The sequence below is a fragment of the Mobula birostris genome, chromosome 1, assembly GCF_030028105.1.
Source record: "Mobula birostris isolate sMobBir1 chromosome 1, sMobBir1.hap1, whole genome shotgun sequence".
Lineage (NCBI taxonomy): Eukaryota > Metazoa > Chordata > Chondrichthyes > Myliobatiformes > Myliobatidae > Mobula > Mobula birostris.
Window position 1 is genome coordinate 203,752,528 of NC_092370.1, and position 16,320 is coordinate 203,768,847.

The 16,320-nt window shown below is 39.4% G+C and overlaps 2 protein-coding genes across 5 annotated transcripts in view; one reads left to right on the top strand and one right to left on the bottom strand.

Annotated features, from left to right (window-relative positions):
* The window catches only part of cdkl1 (cyclin dependent kinase like 1 (CDC2 related kinase)), a 64,078-nt gene extending 62,595 nt beyond the window's left edge, over positions 1-1,483 (top strand). For both annotated transcript variants that reach the window (XM_072269318.1, XM_072269326.1), the window contains exon 9: positions 845-1,483. In XM_072269318.1, coding sequence (XP_072125419.1) covers positions 845-946 — 102 coding nt within the window. In that variant the 3' untranslated portion in view covers positions 947-1,483. The remainder of the gene's footprint in view (positions 1-844) is intronic.
* Positions 1,173-16,316, bottom strand: dmac2l (distal membrane arm assembly component 2 like). Of its 3 annotated transcripts, none has more exons than XM_072269352.1 (5): positions 16,269-16,316; positions 15,849-15,962; positions 15,559-15,767; positions 11,647-11,818; positions 1,173-3,161 (listed from the first exon to the last, which is right to left on the bottom strand). In XM_072269352.1, exons 2-5 carry the CDS (start codon positions 15,947-15,949, stop codon positions 3,047-3,049), a joined length of 597 nt encoding a protein of 198 aa, XP_072125453.1. In that variant the 5' UTR covers positions 15,950-15,962; positions 16,269-16,316; the 3' UTR covers positions 1,173-3,046. The 3 variants fall into 3 exon arrangements, with proteins under 3 accessions (XP_072125453.1, XP_072125445.1, XP_072125435.1); XM_072269344.1 differs by having other exon boundaries at positions 16,209-16,294; XM_072269334.1 differs by having other exon boundaries at positions 16,104-16,289.
* Positions 16,317-16,320: the final 4 nt, after the last annotated feature.

The window sequence follows — 16,320 nt, forward strand, 5'->3', positions numbered from 1 at the left end:
TGCTGTATTCACCAGCAACTTTTATGTGTATAATTGTTATGGCCTTGGCAGAATAGGTAAAGGGATAATGGTTTCTATGGCTGGAGTGTGCAGAAGGGAGCACAGTCTTATGATTAAGGGCCCAACATTTCAGGGCTGAGATGAGAACAAACATCTTCACTCAGAGGATAGTAAATCTTTGGAATTCTCTAACCTGGAGGACTGCCATGATGCCAGTTTTAATGTTTTTAAGGACATGTTTGGCACAGCTTTGTGGGCCGAGGGGCCTGTATTGTGCTGTAAGTTTTCTATGTTCCTATTGCTGTAATGGTCACCATGACTAATTTTATTTTTTTATTCCATATTTATTTAACTATTCAAATTTTCAGTCCCCATCTGCAGGAATTTGAATTCATTCCTTGGATCATACTGTAGGATAGCATAGCTAGGGTAGTGGCTGCCTCAAGCCTCCATCAACTTGGGTTCAGCTCTGACCTCTGATGCTAACAGTGTGGAGTTTGCAAATTCTCCTTGTCACTGCATGGACTATGTTCCTGGTGCTCCAGCTTCCAAAGATATGCACTGATCACTATAAATTGTGCATGTGGGTGGTGGAAAGCATAGAATCTATGGTGAGTTAATGAAATGTGAGCAGAATAAAATGGGACTTTTGAGAGATTTGTTTCAACAGTGTTTGAGGGTTGGAACAGACTCATTGGGACAAAGGGTCTATTTCTTCTATTACTTTATGATCTCTATCATCTATTCCAAACCTCCAGTTATAAACCCAAGAACCTAATCACAATGTTACAGGATCATTTTACATGTTTAAATCCAGTTACTGTATTTAATGTTTTTTTTTTAGATGCAGTATTTACCTCATCTTACTGGCAGCAATATCTCACCATCCATGGAAAGCAAAGATTACTTCAAGAAGAAATATAATTACCATCTACCAAACATTTGACTAAACGGGATACATATCCAATCAAGAACCTACCTGAAAAGATGCTCTGAGGGAAATGCACAAACTATTGTAAAGTGAAGGCTTGGAACAGCATATCACCTAGTCTGGGATATGTCCTTTTATTTTAGTTTATAGTCTTGTTCCTTTTTCTTTTAAAATGTTCAGGCTTTAGAAAGGCAGATATTTATAATAAACAGAAATGAATTATGAGCAGGAAGTACTGTACTTTGTAAAAGGTTTTTTTTTAATGTGTACAATATTTGTATAAAGAAACAACACTATATACTATGCACAGCTTGTTGCTTAAAAGATAATTAGAGTTCCACTTCCTAGAGAAACCTCATAAGTCATAACATCTCTGAAAATGAAGTGCTTCTTTACATTCACCCCTAACAAAAGTTGACTGTTAAAACAAGGATACTGCCAATGATAGTCCTCCATACTTTTAGCAATAATTACCTTTTTTCATGGGAAAAAAACAGGACCAATTTTCTCTGCTGAGCAAAATTTTAAGGTCAAGCCAGCTGAATTTACAATCTGTCTGCCTAACAAAAACAGAATAATTTGTTTTCAGTCTTAATTTGACTTCCACATTAATTTGATTTTGAATTGCTTAGTTTTGATTTTGTTGTATTAAAAAAGTTTCAGTATAGAAGATTACCTCAATTCAAAGGCATTAAGTTGTTCATCAAATATTTCAGTGTAGATTTGGCAATTAATCAACAAATTAATATAAACCATATAACAATTACAGCACGGAAACAGGCCATCTCGGGCCTTCTAGTCCATGCTGATATATTTGCGAATATATATAATGTGAGTACTTGCCATGTAAAATTCAGAAGGGTCTTCCTTTGTATTTTTGCATGTTATTGAGCTTACTAATCAAATCTTAACATGAAGATTGATGGAGCTTGAAGTTAATAATGTGTCTGAAATCACACAGGAACTCATATCCTAACATTATTTGTATCAGTAGTAAAAAGACAAAGTGCTGAATCACTCATCAGAATTATGAGAGATCATAGGCCTAAAATAATAATTGTTCCCTTCTCCACAGAGTGCTGCCTGACCTGTTGTGATTTCTGTTTTTATTTGACTTACAGCAACAGCAGTTTTTTTAACCCTCAGATACAATGTTAGATTTAAATCAGATAGTTGAAAACAAAAACTGTAGCTGTTATCACTATGATTTTTACACAAGTACTGGCTTAAACCTTAAAGCTACAACATCAGAAAAGTCACTTAAAAACAACCAAATTGTTGTTGATATACACCATTCTAGGTCAAAGTAGCACAATTCCACTCTTTAAGAATGTTGCATGTCATATTAAATTTTGTATTACTCTATTATAAGAGGAAATCAGTGATCATTGTTCAGTCTGGTACGAATGTGCCCCCAGGTCACACCAATTTACACGTTTGTAGTTGACTGTTAACCAGCCTCTAAAATGACCTACCAAAAAAGCTATTCATTTGATTTGCCAGCAACATCCATATACCATCACTGAAAAAAATGGTTCTGAACTGTTACTACAATTATACCTTTATATTTAATGGCAATTTGCTCTAATTTTATTTCTTTATTATATTTTATATTAAATCATAAATTTACGGAAATAATTTAGACATCCAGTTATCTATATATAATGCAACAAAATGTACACCATTCTACTTCATAATGTTGTACTTCATAATTACAAATAAAGTAATAAAATAATGCAGTTTCCTACTAGCTGTGTGTACACACATCCAAGGTATTTTGATGTGAAGACTACCAAGGGGAGTATTTCTAATAATATGTCAATTATTAATGCTTAAGCATTTTCAGTATAATTATAATTTGATTCATGGATGTTTAGCTTCCTCATTTCAGGACAATAGGGTGGATTAAGCCAAATTTTAGTTTTTATTTTAATTTATAGATGAATTTAAAGCACCTTAGTGGGTTTTGTTTCTTCTGTGAACACACTAGCTCTGTCATAATTTCATTCTTAAATAATACTAAAGCTATTTTTGAGATATTTTCTGAAGTTGTATCCATATGCAAGCTTTTTATGTGCATACATTACTGACATTATAAGTATTTCAAAAGTAGTTTTATGCAAGGTCCACTTTCAGCTGGCAAGCGGGTAGAGCCTTTTGTAAAGTCTGAAGTGTTCTTTCTTTTTCTTCTATGCCAGGAAGGTCACTCAAAAACAAGTAACTTAAAGTTCTGCAGTAAAACAAGAAAAACAATACTTTATAACATCCATTTTAAAAAGGTGACAAATTGGCATTTTACTGTATTTCAAATCAAAATAGTTGAAAGCTGAAACGCTACATTACATACCTTGAAAATACCACCTTTGAACAGTAATTCATAGGCTTAAACTCCTTCCTACTAATGTCTGGTTGCACTACAAAGATCCCAAAATTTCAAGTTGCTTAAAGAAGCCATCTTGACCTACCTGTAGCATGTGATCTTTGAAGTCCAGAACAAGCACATTTTATCACGTCACCCACTGTAGTCCAGGCTGGTGCCTGACAAAGTATCTTAAAAATTCCCACTCCAAGTCAGACCATCCAATATGTAGGCCACGCTGAAGTTAGAAGGTTCCAGAAACTTCAAATGCAGTATAAGGCCAAGTTCTATCCCTAATGCTGAGCTGCTTTTGGCATACTTAGCAGAATTATACCAGATACAAGTCAGTATGTATGTATTTTGAGTACAGAATATGACGTTTTGTAGTAATTATGTAGTTCTGTAATGAATGCATAACAAACACACAACACTTGGCTATGAGAAAAGTACAAATGAGTATGAGCCCTCAAATCCCACATTAAGTCATCAGTGTACAGACAAAATGTTACACATTGAGGAATTCTTTTAAGGTCTTAAGGTCCTTCTTTGCACTCACTGATTCAAAACTTCATTCTGCTTTTAACTACTTAACAATAAACTTGCTATACACTGAATACATTTTAAAATACAAACCCCATTTCCAGAAAAGTTGGGATATTTTTCAAAGTGCAATAAAAACAAGAAGCTGTGATATGTTAATTCACGTGAACCTTTATTTAACTTACAAAAGTACAAAGAATAGGTTAGGACTTTATTCCCTGGAGCGTAGAAGAATGAGGGGAGATTTGATAGAGGTATATAAAATTATGATGGGTATAGATAGAGTGAATGCAAGCAGGCTTTTTCCACTGAGGCAAGGGGAGAAAAAAACCAGAGGACATGGGTTAAGGGTGAGGGGGGAAAAGTTTAAAGGGAACATTGGGGGGGGGGCTTCTTCACACAGAGAGTGGTGGGAGTATGGAATGAGCTGCCAGACGAGGTGGTAAATGCGGGTTCTTTTTTAACATTTAAGAATAAATTGGACAGATACATGGATGGGAGGTGTATGGAGGGATATGGTCCGTGTGCAGGTCAGTGGGACTAGGCAGAAAATGGTTCGGCACAGCCAAGAAGGGCCAAAGGGCCTGTTTCTGTGCTGTAGTTTCTATGGTTCTATGGAAAAGATTTTCAATAGTTTTACTGACCAACTTAATTGGATTTTGTAAATATACACAAATTTAGAATTTGATGGCTGCAACACACTCAACAAAAGTTAGGACAGAGATAAAATAAGATTGAAAAGTGCACAGAATATTCAAGTAACACCAGTTTGGAAGACTCCACATTAAGCAGGCTAATTGGTAGCAGGTGAGGTATCATGACCGGGTATAAAAGTAGCATCCATCAACGGCTCAGTCTTTGCAAGCGAGGATGGGTCGTGGCTCACCCCTTTGTGCCAAAATTCGTTAGAGAATTGTTAAGTCAGTTCAAAAGGAACATTTCTCAATGCAAGATTGCAAAGAATTTAGGTCTTTCAACATCTACAGTACATAATATTGTGAAAAGATTCAGAGAATTCAGAGACATCTCAGTGCGTAAAGGGCAAGGTCGGAAACCACTGTTGAATGCGCGTGATCTTCGAGCCCTCAGGCTGCAGTGCCTAAGAAACCGCCATGCTACTGTGACAATTATAGCCACCTGGGCTCGGGAGTACTTCGGAAAACCATTGTCACTCAATACAGTCCGTCGCTGCATCCAGAAATGCAACTTGAAACTGTATTACGCAAGGAGGAAGCCATACATCAACCCCATGCAGAAATGCCGGCGAGTTCTCTGGGCCTGAATTCATCTCAGATGGACCGAAAGACTGTGGAACCGTCTGCTGTGGTCAGATGAGTCCACATTTCAGCTAGTTTTCGGAAAAAATGGGCGTCGAGTTCTCCATGCCAAAGATGAAAACGACCATCCAGATTGTTATCAGCAAAAGGTGCAAAAGCTAGCATCTGTGATGGTATGGGGGTGCATCAGTGCCCACGGCATGGGTGAGTTGCATGTATGTGAAGGTACCATTGTCTCTGAGGCGTATATTAGGATTTTAGAGAGACATATGTTGCCATCAAGGCAACGTCTCTTCCCGGGACGTCCATGCTTATTTCAGCAGGACAATGCCAGACCACATTCTACACGGGCTACAACAGCGTGGCTTTGTAGACACAGAGTGCGTGTGCTTGACTGGCCTGCTGCCAGTCCAGATCTATCTCCTATTGAAAATGTATGGCGCATCATGAAGAGGAGAATCAGACAACGGAGACCATGGACTGTTGTGCAGCTGAAGTCTTATATCAAGCAAGAATGGACAAAATTTCCAATTGCAAATCTACTACAATTAGCAACCTTAGTTCCAAAATGATTAAAAAGTGTTACTAAAAGGAAAGGTGATGTAACACAATGGTAAACATGCCTCTGTCCCAACCTTTGTTGAGTGTGTTGCAGCCATCAAATTCTAAATTTGTGTATGTTTACAAAATACAATTAAGTTGGTCAGTAAAACTTCCGAAAATCTTTTCTTTGTACTTTTGTCAGTTAAATAAAGGTTCACGTGAATTATCATATCACAGATTTTTGTTTTTATTGCATTTTGGAAAATATCCCAACTTTTCTGGAAATGGGGTTTGTACACTTATAGGAGAAAAAGATCATTTCTGCAGCATCCACAAGTCATATTTTATTCAGGAGGAAATATTTTAAATGTAGTCTTGTGATTACTATTGTTTTCTATAATAATGAATTTAGCACAGAATACAATCCAATAAGAGTATTTTCCTTCAACCAACACACATCAAAGTTGCTGGTGAACGCAGCAGGCCAGGCAGCATCTCTAGGAAGAGATGCAGTCGACGTTTCAGGCCGAGACCCTTCGTCAGGACTAACTGGAGGAAGAGTGAGTAGATCCCTTACTCACTCTTCCTCCAGTTAGTCCTGACGAAGGGTCTCGGCCTGAAACGTCGACTGCACCTCTTCCTAGAGATGCTGCCTGGCCTGCTGCGTTCACCAGCAACTTTGATGTGTGTTGCTTGAACTTCCAGCATCTGCAGAATTCCTGTTGTTAGAGTATTTTCCTTGAGTGTTTTTCCTATTATTTCAGAAACAAACATTAAGAAACTTCAGATGAGTCAGTTAAAGAAAACAAAATACACTGACAAAAATTAAACACTGAAAATATGTACAACTTTTATATTGAAAATATTCAGCTATAACATTTGACCAATAAGGCTACTTTCAGTTCTGTTCTTATTGTTGCACGTTATGGTAATTTTTAATATTGCAAGACTAAGGGTTCAAAAATATAATCAAAAGTGCATTCAAAGTAAAGGAGTTTAGTGACATTGTATTTTCCTGAAGTTAAAATGAATGCAACCAACTGCATACTGCTTCCTTCAATGAGAACTACTTTCTACACCACTACTGCTAACACGTGATAGAATGGGGAAGGTGAGGACAGAAGAATGGTAAGCAAATAACAATGATTTTACAGGAGATCTGGAAATGAAAGGTAATGGCAGCAAAGTATCAATTTGGCTCCTCTCTCATTATAAAAAAAGCAATATCTGCAACTACACTATATTAAAGTACAGCATTACTACAATTCTGTCAATTAATGGTTATAATGCCTGAATGTATTGCAGTTCAGGAGAACTGGTTTGGTAGTTAAAGACATAGGATATAGGGAAGAAAAATAGGTTATGTGGCCCACTGAGTCTTCTCTGCTATTCAATCATGGCTGATTTATTATCCCTCTCAACTCCATCCTCCTACCTTCACCCCATAACTTTTGACACCCTTACTAATCAAGAACCTATCAATCTCTACCAATGACTTAGCCTCCACAGCTGTCTGTAGCAGTTAATTCCACAAATCCACCACTAGCTGGTTAAAGAAATTCCTCATCATCTGTTCTAAAGGATCGTCCTTCTATTCTGAAGCTATGACCTCTCATCCTAGACTCCCCCAATATAGGAAACATCCTCTCCATGTCCACTCTCTGTAGGCCTTTCAATATTTAATAAGTTTCCATGAGATTCGCCCAGTCATTCTTCTAATCTCAGGCAAATACAGAGCCAGAGCAATCAAACACTCCTCATACAATAAACTATTAGTTCCTGGAATCATTCTCATGAACCTCCTCTGGACCATCTCCAATGCCAGCACATCTTTTCTTAGATAAGGGGCCCAAAACTGCTACACAATATTCCAAGTGTGGTCTGACCAGTGCCTTATAAAGCCTCAGCATTACATCCTTGCTTTTATATTCTAGTCCTCTTGAAAAGAATGCTAATATTGCATTTGCCTTCCTTACCACTGACTCAACCTGCAAGTTAACCTTCAGGGAATCCTGCACAAGGACCCCCAAGTCGCTTTGCACCTCTGATTTCTTAATTTTCTCCCTGTTTAGAAAATGGTCTGAACCTTTATTCCTTCTATAAGAGTCCATGACCAAACACTTCCCTACACTATATTCCATTTGTCACTTCTTTGCCCATTTTCTTAATCAATCCAAGTCTTTATGCAGATTTAGTGCTGCCTCAACACTATCTTCTCCTCCACCTATCTTAGTTTCTTCCACAAACCTGGCCATAAAGCCAACAATTCCGTTATCCAAATCATTGATATATAACGTAAAAAGAAACAGTCCCAATACCGACCCTGCAGAACACCACTAGTCACCACCAGCCAATCAGAAAAGACCCCATTTATTCCCACTCTTTGTCGCCTACCAGTTGGCCAATCTTCTATCCATGCTAATATCTCTCGTGTAATATCATGGACTTTAATCTTGTTTAGCAGCCTCATATATGGCACCTTGTAAAAGGCTTTCTGAAAATCCAAGTAAACAATATCCACTGACTCTCTGTCCATCCTGCCTGTTGTTTCTGCATAGAATTCCAACAGGTTTGTCAGGCAATATAGCCCCTTAAGGATAGCAGGCTGCCTTTGGCCTATCTTATCATGTGTATCCAAATACCCCAAAACCTCATCCTTAATAATGGACTCTAACATCTTCCCAACCACTGAAGTCAGATTAACTGGCCTATAATGTCCTACCTTTTGCCTCCCTCCCTTCTTAAAGAGTGGAGTGATTCTTGAAAGATCACTACTAATGCCTCAACATCCTCTTCACCCTACCTCTTTCAGAACCTTGGGGTATAATTCATCCGGTCCAGGTGACCTATTTACCTTCAGACCTTTCAGCTTCCCAAACACCTTCTCCATACCACCTCTCAGGTGTCATTTTCCAGTGATCTGATATCTACTCTCGCCTCTCCTTTATTCTTTTTAAATCTTTTTATTGAATTAGTACACAAAAGGTAAACCATGTAGAAACTAATACACTATTGCGATATAAATTTACAAGAGATATTAATACACAAAAAAAATTAGTACAAACAGTGCAGTTTAGATATAAAATAACAAGGTAATATAATAGTATACTAATTTTCCATACATATCAACAAAGAGAAGAAAAAACCCCCCAAAAAAACCCACCGTGCAACTAATCTAAAAAGCAAAGCAAAGCAATGGGCTAACTAGGTATCAAGTAGACTTAAACAACTTAAAACAATCACGTCCTCAAACCCGACCTCCATTAAAAACAGTTATCGCCTCTCCTTTATCCTTTATACAACTGAGAAATCTTTTGGTATTGTCTTTTATATTATTGGCTAGCTTACCTTCATATTTCATCTTTTCTCTTCCTATTGCTTTTTCAGTTGCCCTGTTAGTTTTTAAAAGTTTCCCAGTCCTCTAGCTTCCCACTAATTTTTGCTATATTGTGTATCCACTCTTTTGCATTTATACTGTTTTCGACTTCCCTTGTCTGCTATGATTGCCTTGTCCTCCCTTTAGAATACTTCTTTGGGATGTATCTATGCACCTTCAGAATTGCTCCCAAAACTCCAGCCATTGCTGTTTCGCCATCGTCCCTGCTGTGGTCTCCTTCCAATTAACTTTGGCCAAGTCCTTTCTCATGCCTCTGTAGTTCCCTGTACTCTAAAATAATGATACATCTGATTTTAGCTTCTCCCTCTAAACTACAGGGTGAATGCTATCAGATTATGATCACTGCCTCCTAAGGCTTCCTTTACCTTAAGCTCCTAATCAAATCAAAACATCCAATCCAGAATTGCCTTTTCCCCAGAGGGCTCAACTACAAGGTGCTCTAAAAAGTTATCTTCTAGGTATTCTCCAAACTCCTTCTCCTGGGATTTTCCCAAACTACCTGCATATTGAATCCTCCATGATCGTCGTAACATTGTCCTTTTGACAAACCTTTCCTATCTCCTGTTGTAATTTGTACACATCCTGACTACTGTCTGGAGGCCTGCATACAACTCACATCAGAGTCTTTTACCCTTGCAGTGCCTTAACTCTACACAAGGATTCTACATCTTCTGATCCCATGTCACCTCTTTCAAAGGATTTGACCTCATTTTTACCAACTGAGCCATCCTACCCACTCTGCTACCAACGTGTATTTTCAATACAAAATATTGACCTCACTAAGTTCAGGTGTAGCCCATCCTTTTCATACAGGTCATACCTTCCCCAGAAAAGATCCCAATGATCGACATATCTGAAACCCTGCCCTCACACCAATTCCCTAGCCATGCATACATCTGCCAAGCCATCCTATTCTTACCAATCTGCCTCTCTACCAGACGACTTTAGGTTCAGACCCAGGGAATAACTGTCAAACACAGTTTACTTAAAAGTACGTACTGTTTATCAGCAAGCTTGCGTTCTCAGTTGGCAACGCAGAATCTCTGCTCACCGAGCTTGAAAAAATCTGCAGCCAAGTGAGCCCAGAATACTGTTTGGAGCTGCTGATATACATTATTATCACATACAGATAAGGGTAGACCGAGAAGCTTCTTATGGAACAAACACTTCTTTATTCATATGTTATTCTCACATCACAACTTGTCAAGCTGCCAATAAGTCAGTTAGGTTCTAGTCCTTTTAGTTCTGCATATAATTCCTCAACTCGTGCATAGCACAGGCAGCAATCCAGAGATCACTACCCTTCAGGCACTACTTTTCACCTTTCTACCTAACTACCTATATTCTCTCTTCAGGATCTTTTGTTACCTATGTCGTTGGTACCAATATGTACCATAACTTCTGGTTGATCACCACCTTCTCCCCCACCTTTAGAACACTGTGGACTTGATCTGAGAGGTCCCTGATTCTGGCACCTGTGAGTCAACATACCAACCAGGTGTCTCTTTCACATCCACAGAATCTCCTCTCTGCTCCTCTAACAATGGAATCCCAAATCACTACTGCACTCCTCTTCCCCCTCCTTCCCTCTGAGCTACAGAGCCAGACTCAGTGTCAGAGACCCGGACCCTGCACCTTTCCCCGGTAGGTTGTATCCTCCCCCCACCCCCACCCCCAACAGTACATCCAAAGCAGCATACTTGTTTTTGAGGGGAACAGCCACAAGGGTACTTGGTTGATTTGCTCACTAAATAGTAATGATCAAGGGACATGTCTTCTCATGTAGTTACAGAACTGGTCTAATTTGTCTTGTAACTAAAACACGACAAAAGTTTGCCAAATACATTCTAATGTCACTATGCAACACACACAAAATGCCGGAGGAACTTATCAGGTTGGGCACCATCTATGGAAATCAACATTTTGGGCAGAGACTCTTCTTCAGATTGGAAAGAAAGGGGGAAGATGACAGAATAAAAAGGTGGAGCGGGGGTAGAAGCAGGACTAGATAGAAAGTGATAGGTGAAGCCAGGTGGGTGAAAAAGGTATGGGCTGGAGAAGAAGGAATCTAATAGGAGTGGATAGTAGACCATGGAAAAAGGGAAGAAGAAGGAACATCATGGGGAGATGTATGCCATCAGGTTGGAGGCTACCAATTCCCCTCCACCCTGAGTGGCCTCATCGTGGCAGTGGACCAACATGCTGGAACGGGAACAGCAATAGGAATTAAAATTGTTGGCCACCAGGAAATAACAATTTTGGAGGATGATGTGGAGGTGTTGGCAAAGCAGTCCTCAATTTACGTCAGGTCTCAAGGAGGCTGCATTGGGAGTACCTGATATAATAGACAACCCCAAAAGATTTGCAGGTGAAATGTGCTCTTAACTGTGAGGATTGTTTGGAGTCATGAATGGAGGTAAGGGAGGAGGTGAATGGGCAGGTGTAGCATTTCTGTCACTTGTGATAGGTGCCAGGAGGGAGACTAATTGGAGGGACGAATGGATCAGCGAGTCACGAAGGGAGAGATCTCCGTGGAAAGCGAAGAGTGGTGAGTGTCACTATTCCCCTTATCAGTGTTGCATTTTCACAAAATACTTACTCAAGACGGTAAAGACTTAGGATTCCACGGTCTGTGACATTTCCACAGGAAATTATTTCCAGCCGTTGCAGGCTTCTTTGCAAATTTTCTATCCTGCATAGTCGCTCAAGACATTCATCCTGAATATATATACACCTCTGGAACTTAATTTCTTCAACATGTTCTAGATTATCTGCAACAAAATGTACCAACGAAGAATATATGAAGATTATTAACCTGTTTCCTGACAAATATATATATATTTATATCTATCTTCACAGTCAATATATTTTAATCACAATGATAGATTTTAAAATAACAGATTTACATCACTTTTTATCTCATTTAAAAACATCAAAACTGAATGCTGGCTCTGACAATAAGGGCGGGAAAGGTGCTGTAACTCAGAAGATGATGTAAAATGAAGAAGGGATATTGGCACAGAAGCAGAAATAAGCAATGCAGGAGAGGTGAAATTTAAGGGCTGGATGGAGAAATCGGGACGTTAAGTGTTAAACTCGAGGAATTAAACAATTTTGGGAAAGTGAGGGACTGGAAACAATTATGTTGACAAGAATGGGGTAAAGAGCGTGCAGGAACCATTTGAATTGTGACATTGAATGGATAAACAGCGGGGGAATACCTGGGACAGCTGAAGTGCAGATCAAATGAAATGGATTAGACTGAAAACACTGGCGATTTAAACTCCACAAGGATTAGGGTGATGGTATTCTGAAAGGACAGCTAGGGTTTGGACAAGGATTTATTGTAAATGGAAGGCCCTCTATTATTTTCAAAGTAGCTTAGGATAGCTGGCCAAACTCCAAATACTGGTTTTGACATAGTCAAAGCTCTAAACAACATTTGGAGATACTAAAATTTTGGCAACTATTAAGCAAGTGTAAGAACGTAGAAGGCATAGCTAGCAGAATAAGTGTTATCGGAATATCTGTCCCTACACCTCCTCCCTTGTTACCATTCAGGGCCTCAAACAGTCCTTCCAGGTGAGGCAATACTTCACCTGTGAGTCTGTTGGGGTCATTTACTGTGTTCAGTCCTCCCGTTGTGGCCTCCTGTATATCGGTGAGACCCGACACAGATTGGGAGACTGCTTTGCACCGACACTCGGTCCACTAGAAAAAGCAGGATCTCCTAGTGGCCACCTATTTTAATTCGACTTCCCATTCCCATTCTGATAAGTTTATCCATGGCCTCCCCCACTGTTGTGATGAGGCCACACTTAAGTTGGAGGAACAACACCTTGTATTCCGTTTGGGTAGCCTCCAACCTGATGGCATGAACATCTATTTCTCAAACTTTCAGTAATGACACCACCCCTCGCCACCCCTCACCAACTCCAAGCCCCCTTTCCCTCTCTCACCTTATCTCCTTGGCTGCCCACTGCCTCCCTCTACTGCTCCTCTCCCCATTTCTTTCTTCCATAGCCTTCTGTGTCTTTCACCAATCACCTTCCCAGCTCTACTTTATCCCTCCCTCGCCAGGTTTCCCCTATCACCTATCTTTCTCTCTCCCCTCCCCCTACCTTTTAAATCTACTCTTTGGCCTGAAAGTGACTGTACTTTTTCCATAGATGCTGCCTGGCCTGCTGAGTTCCTCCAGCATTTTGTGTGTGTTGCTAAAAATAATGATTTTTTTTTAGATCAGTAAATAAATGTTTACGAAGATAATAGATCTAAGTAATAATCACTGTCTCTTGAGCAAAGTGAGAAGTAAATAATTGAAGTAAAAACAACGCTTTTTTGGAAATTATTAAAGAAAAATCCGTAAGTATCAGCAGGAACAATTTAAAGGCCAATTATTTTGCAAACAAGTTCTCCCACTTACAGCCAAATAACATTAAACACTCATTCTATGCATTTTTTCCATGTTTGCCTTTCTTGCCCTGCTTGTTTACCTCTCAGATTACTCATTTATTCTCCTGCTTTGTTCACACTCTTGTTCTCCCTCGTTTTGTGGAGTCTTAAACTATTCCTTTCTTAGGGTACCAGTGCCCTCTTTTTCATTAGCCTGTCACATCACATCAGTAAAAAAATCAGAAAAACAGAAAAAAATGGCGAAAAGCAGAAAGCAAATGGTCAGCCTCAACACAGGTCAACAGAGTACTAGCTAGACTTCCTGATGAATAGAGTACTAGCTGGGCTACGCAGTTGAACAGAGTACTAGCTGGGCTACGCAGATGAATAGAGTACTAGCTGGGCTACGCAGTTGAACAGAGTACTAGCTGGGCTACGCAGATGAATAGAGTACTAGCTGGGCTACGCAGATGAATAGAGTACTAGCTGGGCTACGCAGATGAATAGAGTACTAGCTGAGCTACGCAGATGAATAGAGTACTAGCTGGGCTACGCAGATGATTAGAGTACTAGCTGGGCTACGCAGATGAATAGAGTACTAGCTGGGCTACGCAGATGAATAGAGTACTAGCTGGGCTACGCAGATGATTAGAGTACTAGCTGGGCTACACAGATGAATAAAGTAAACACGAGGAATTCTGCATTTGCTGGAAATTCAAGCAACACACGTCAAATTTGCTGGTGAACGCAGCAGGCCAGGCAGCATCTCTAGGAAGAGGTACAGTCGACGTTTTGGGCCGAGACCCTTCGTCAGGTACTAGCTGGGCTTCACAGATGAACTGGAAAGCAGTTGAGGCCAATTCAGAACACAGGTTCATCCAGATATCATTTGGGGAGAAAAACAAAAGGCTGAGGTTTATCATAGGCTAGTAAATGAGGAAGAATTTATTTGAAGGGGTGAACCGCTAGGAGGCAGAAAGTGAATAATCACTTTGCTCAGTGAAGTACTCCACCAGGAATAAAACATTGTCATTACTGATTTTTAACCTTTGACAATAATTAGCAACTAACTTGCATTCAAACAACACAACTGAAATAGCTGGGCACAAGTTCAAATTTAGACCAGAATATGGGGAACAGGTATGGGAATATATGAAACACAGCAGGGCCTGAGTTTACCCAAAACAGAAAAAGGCAGACATAATGTGATCAACTAGATATCAGGTGAAACAAATGCATTTGCAAACAAATAAATGTGATAACCTTCAATCCAGCAAGTGAAAGTTTAAATAAATATTGCAAAGTAACTCATGTCCTCATATGGTGCCATAAACCACAAAAAATTAAAATAATTTGTTCAATACTGCCTATTATTTGGTAGCTTATGAATGCCACTTTAAAAAAAAAAGTGATTTAATTTTTTTTTACTAATCATTGATATTATAAAGATATTGAAAGATTTCAGGTTCACTCCGTATACTTGCAAAATGCAAAACTTAATTAGGTGGACCAGTTTTACAGTATAAAAAATGTGGGCAGAGGAGGGGAAGAGAAAGGGTAAGAGGGCCACCAGAGTGAAGGAAAACAAGGGCGGGGGGTGGAGAACAAGGAAAACAGAGGGAGCGGTTACCAGAAGTGGGAAAAATTGAAGTTGTTCATGCCATCAGGTTGGAGACTACTAAAACATAATATGAATTGTTACTCCTTCAATCTGCACCTCGCCTCATAGTGGCAGAGAGTCATGTCGGTGTGAGAATGAGACGTGGAATTGAAATTGGTGGTCACCAGGAGATCCTGGCTGTTACATGGTGAACCTTCTCTTCCCCTACAGGATTAGTGAACAAGTTATTAATTGGGCTAATATGCACTACCCTAAATTAGTCTAACACTGTCTCCCAGGGTCGACTTAATTATAGCCTGACTGGTTTACACATACTATGCAATATAAATATGATGAAACAATTTATAATGGAGAAAAGTTATGTGCCAAACTGAGTAGTTGATCTTTGTTTTTTTTGCATATAATAAAAATGATGTTAATAATACTCTTTTATTCAATATTTCAACAATCTGTTCTTAAGCATTTAGAACAATTATTGAAAACAATCTAATACAATACCGAGGTAATCAAATCCTTTGAACATAATGCATGATTCGGTGGCATCAATTGCTTCAATTTTGAATTTTTCTAATGGACCAGTGGGTAAGTGATTGTAATCTTTCTGCCACTTGTCAAAACCTTTGTATCGCACACTGGCACCACATCGAAGTAACCACTCAGATGCTGCTCTGTCTGGACCAACGGCCTTGATACGATCATAATCCACCCTAATTGAAAGGAAATGTCCTCTTATTATACACATCACTTACAACACTTCAACCTGGAATTATATTCAATTTTCATCTTACTTGTTGAAAACAGCATTCAGCCATTCCCAGAAACTCCTCTTAGTAATATGAGGATGTAGGATCCGTACGACGCTCAAAGGCTTCGTCTTTGGAAACAGCATCTTGTTAGATTTTCTAGTGTACAAAGAAATGATTGTGCATCAGTACCACCAGATTTTCATTATAACATTTTGAAAGATTTTGAAGTAGATTTAGGGGGTTACGCCAAGAACATTCCAACAACACATTTTAAACGTAGGATCACAGATCCGGCACCTTAACTGTTTCTCTACCCACGGAAACTGTCTGCCCTGCTGGTCTGTCTCAATGTTTTGAAAACTGCCAAGATTTTGTCCTGTTACGTTCAATAGGAACCTTAACTGTTCAGTCTCTGTGGGATTGGCAAAGTAACGACGAGACCTTGCGGACAACCCCAACTACCTGGGCCGTCCACTGGCTCCAGCTACCGCGCAGGCGCATTTCCAGGTCAGGC

Excerpts from the sequence above, each read along its gene's own strand:
- dmac2l (XM_072269352.1), bottom strand. The coding sequence starts at position 15,949 with ATGCTGTTTCCAAAGACGAAGCCTTTGAGCGTCGTACGGATCCTACAT. Across the intron at positions 15,768-15,848 it reads CTGAATGCTGTTTTCAACAA|GGTGGATTATGATCGTATCA; the intron begins GTAAGATGAAAA and ends CCTTTCAATTAG. Across the intron at positions 11,819-15,558 it reads CAAAGGATTTGATTACCTCG|ATAATCTAGAACATGTTGAA; the intron begins GTATTGTATTAG and ends ATTTTGTTGCAG.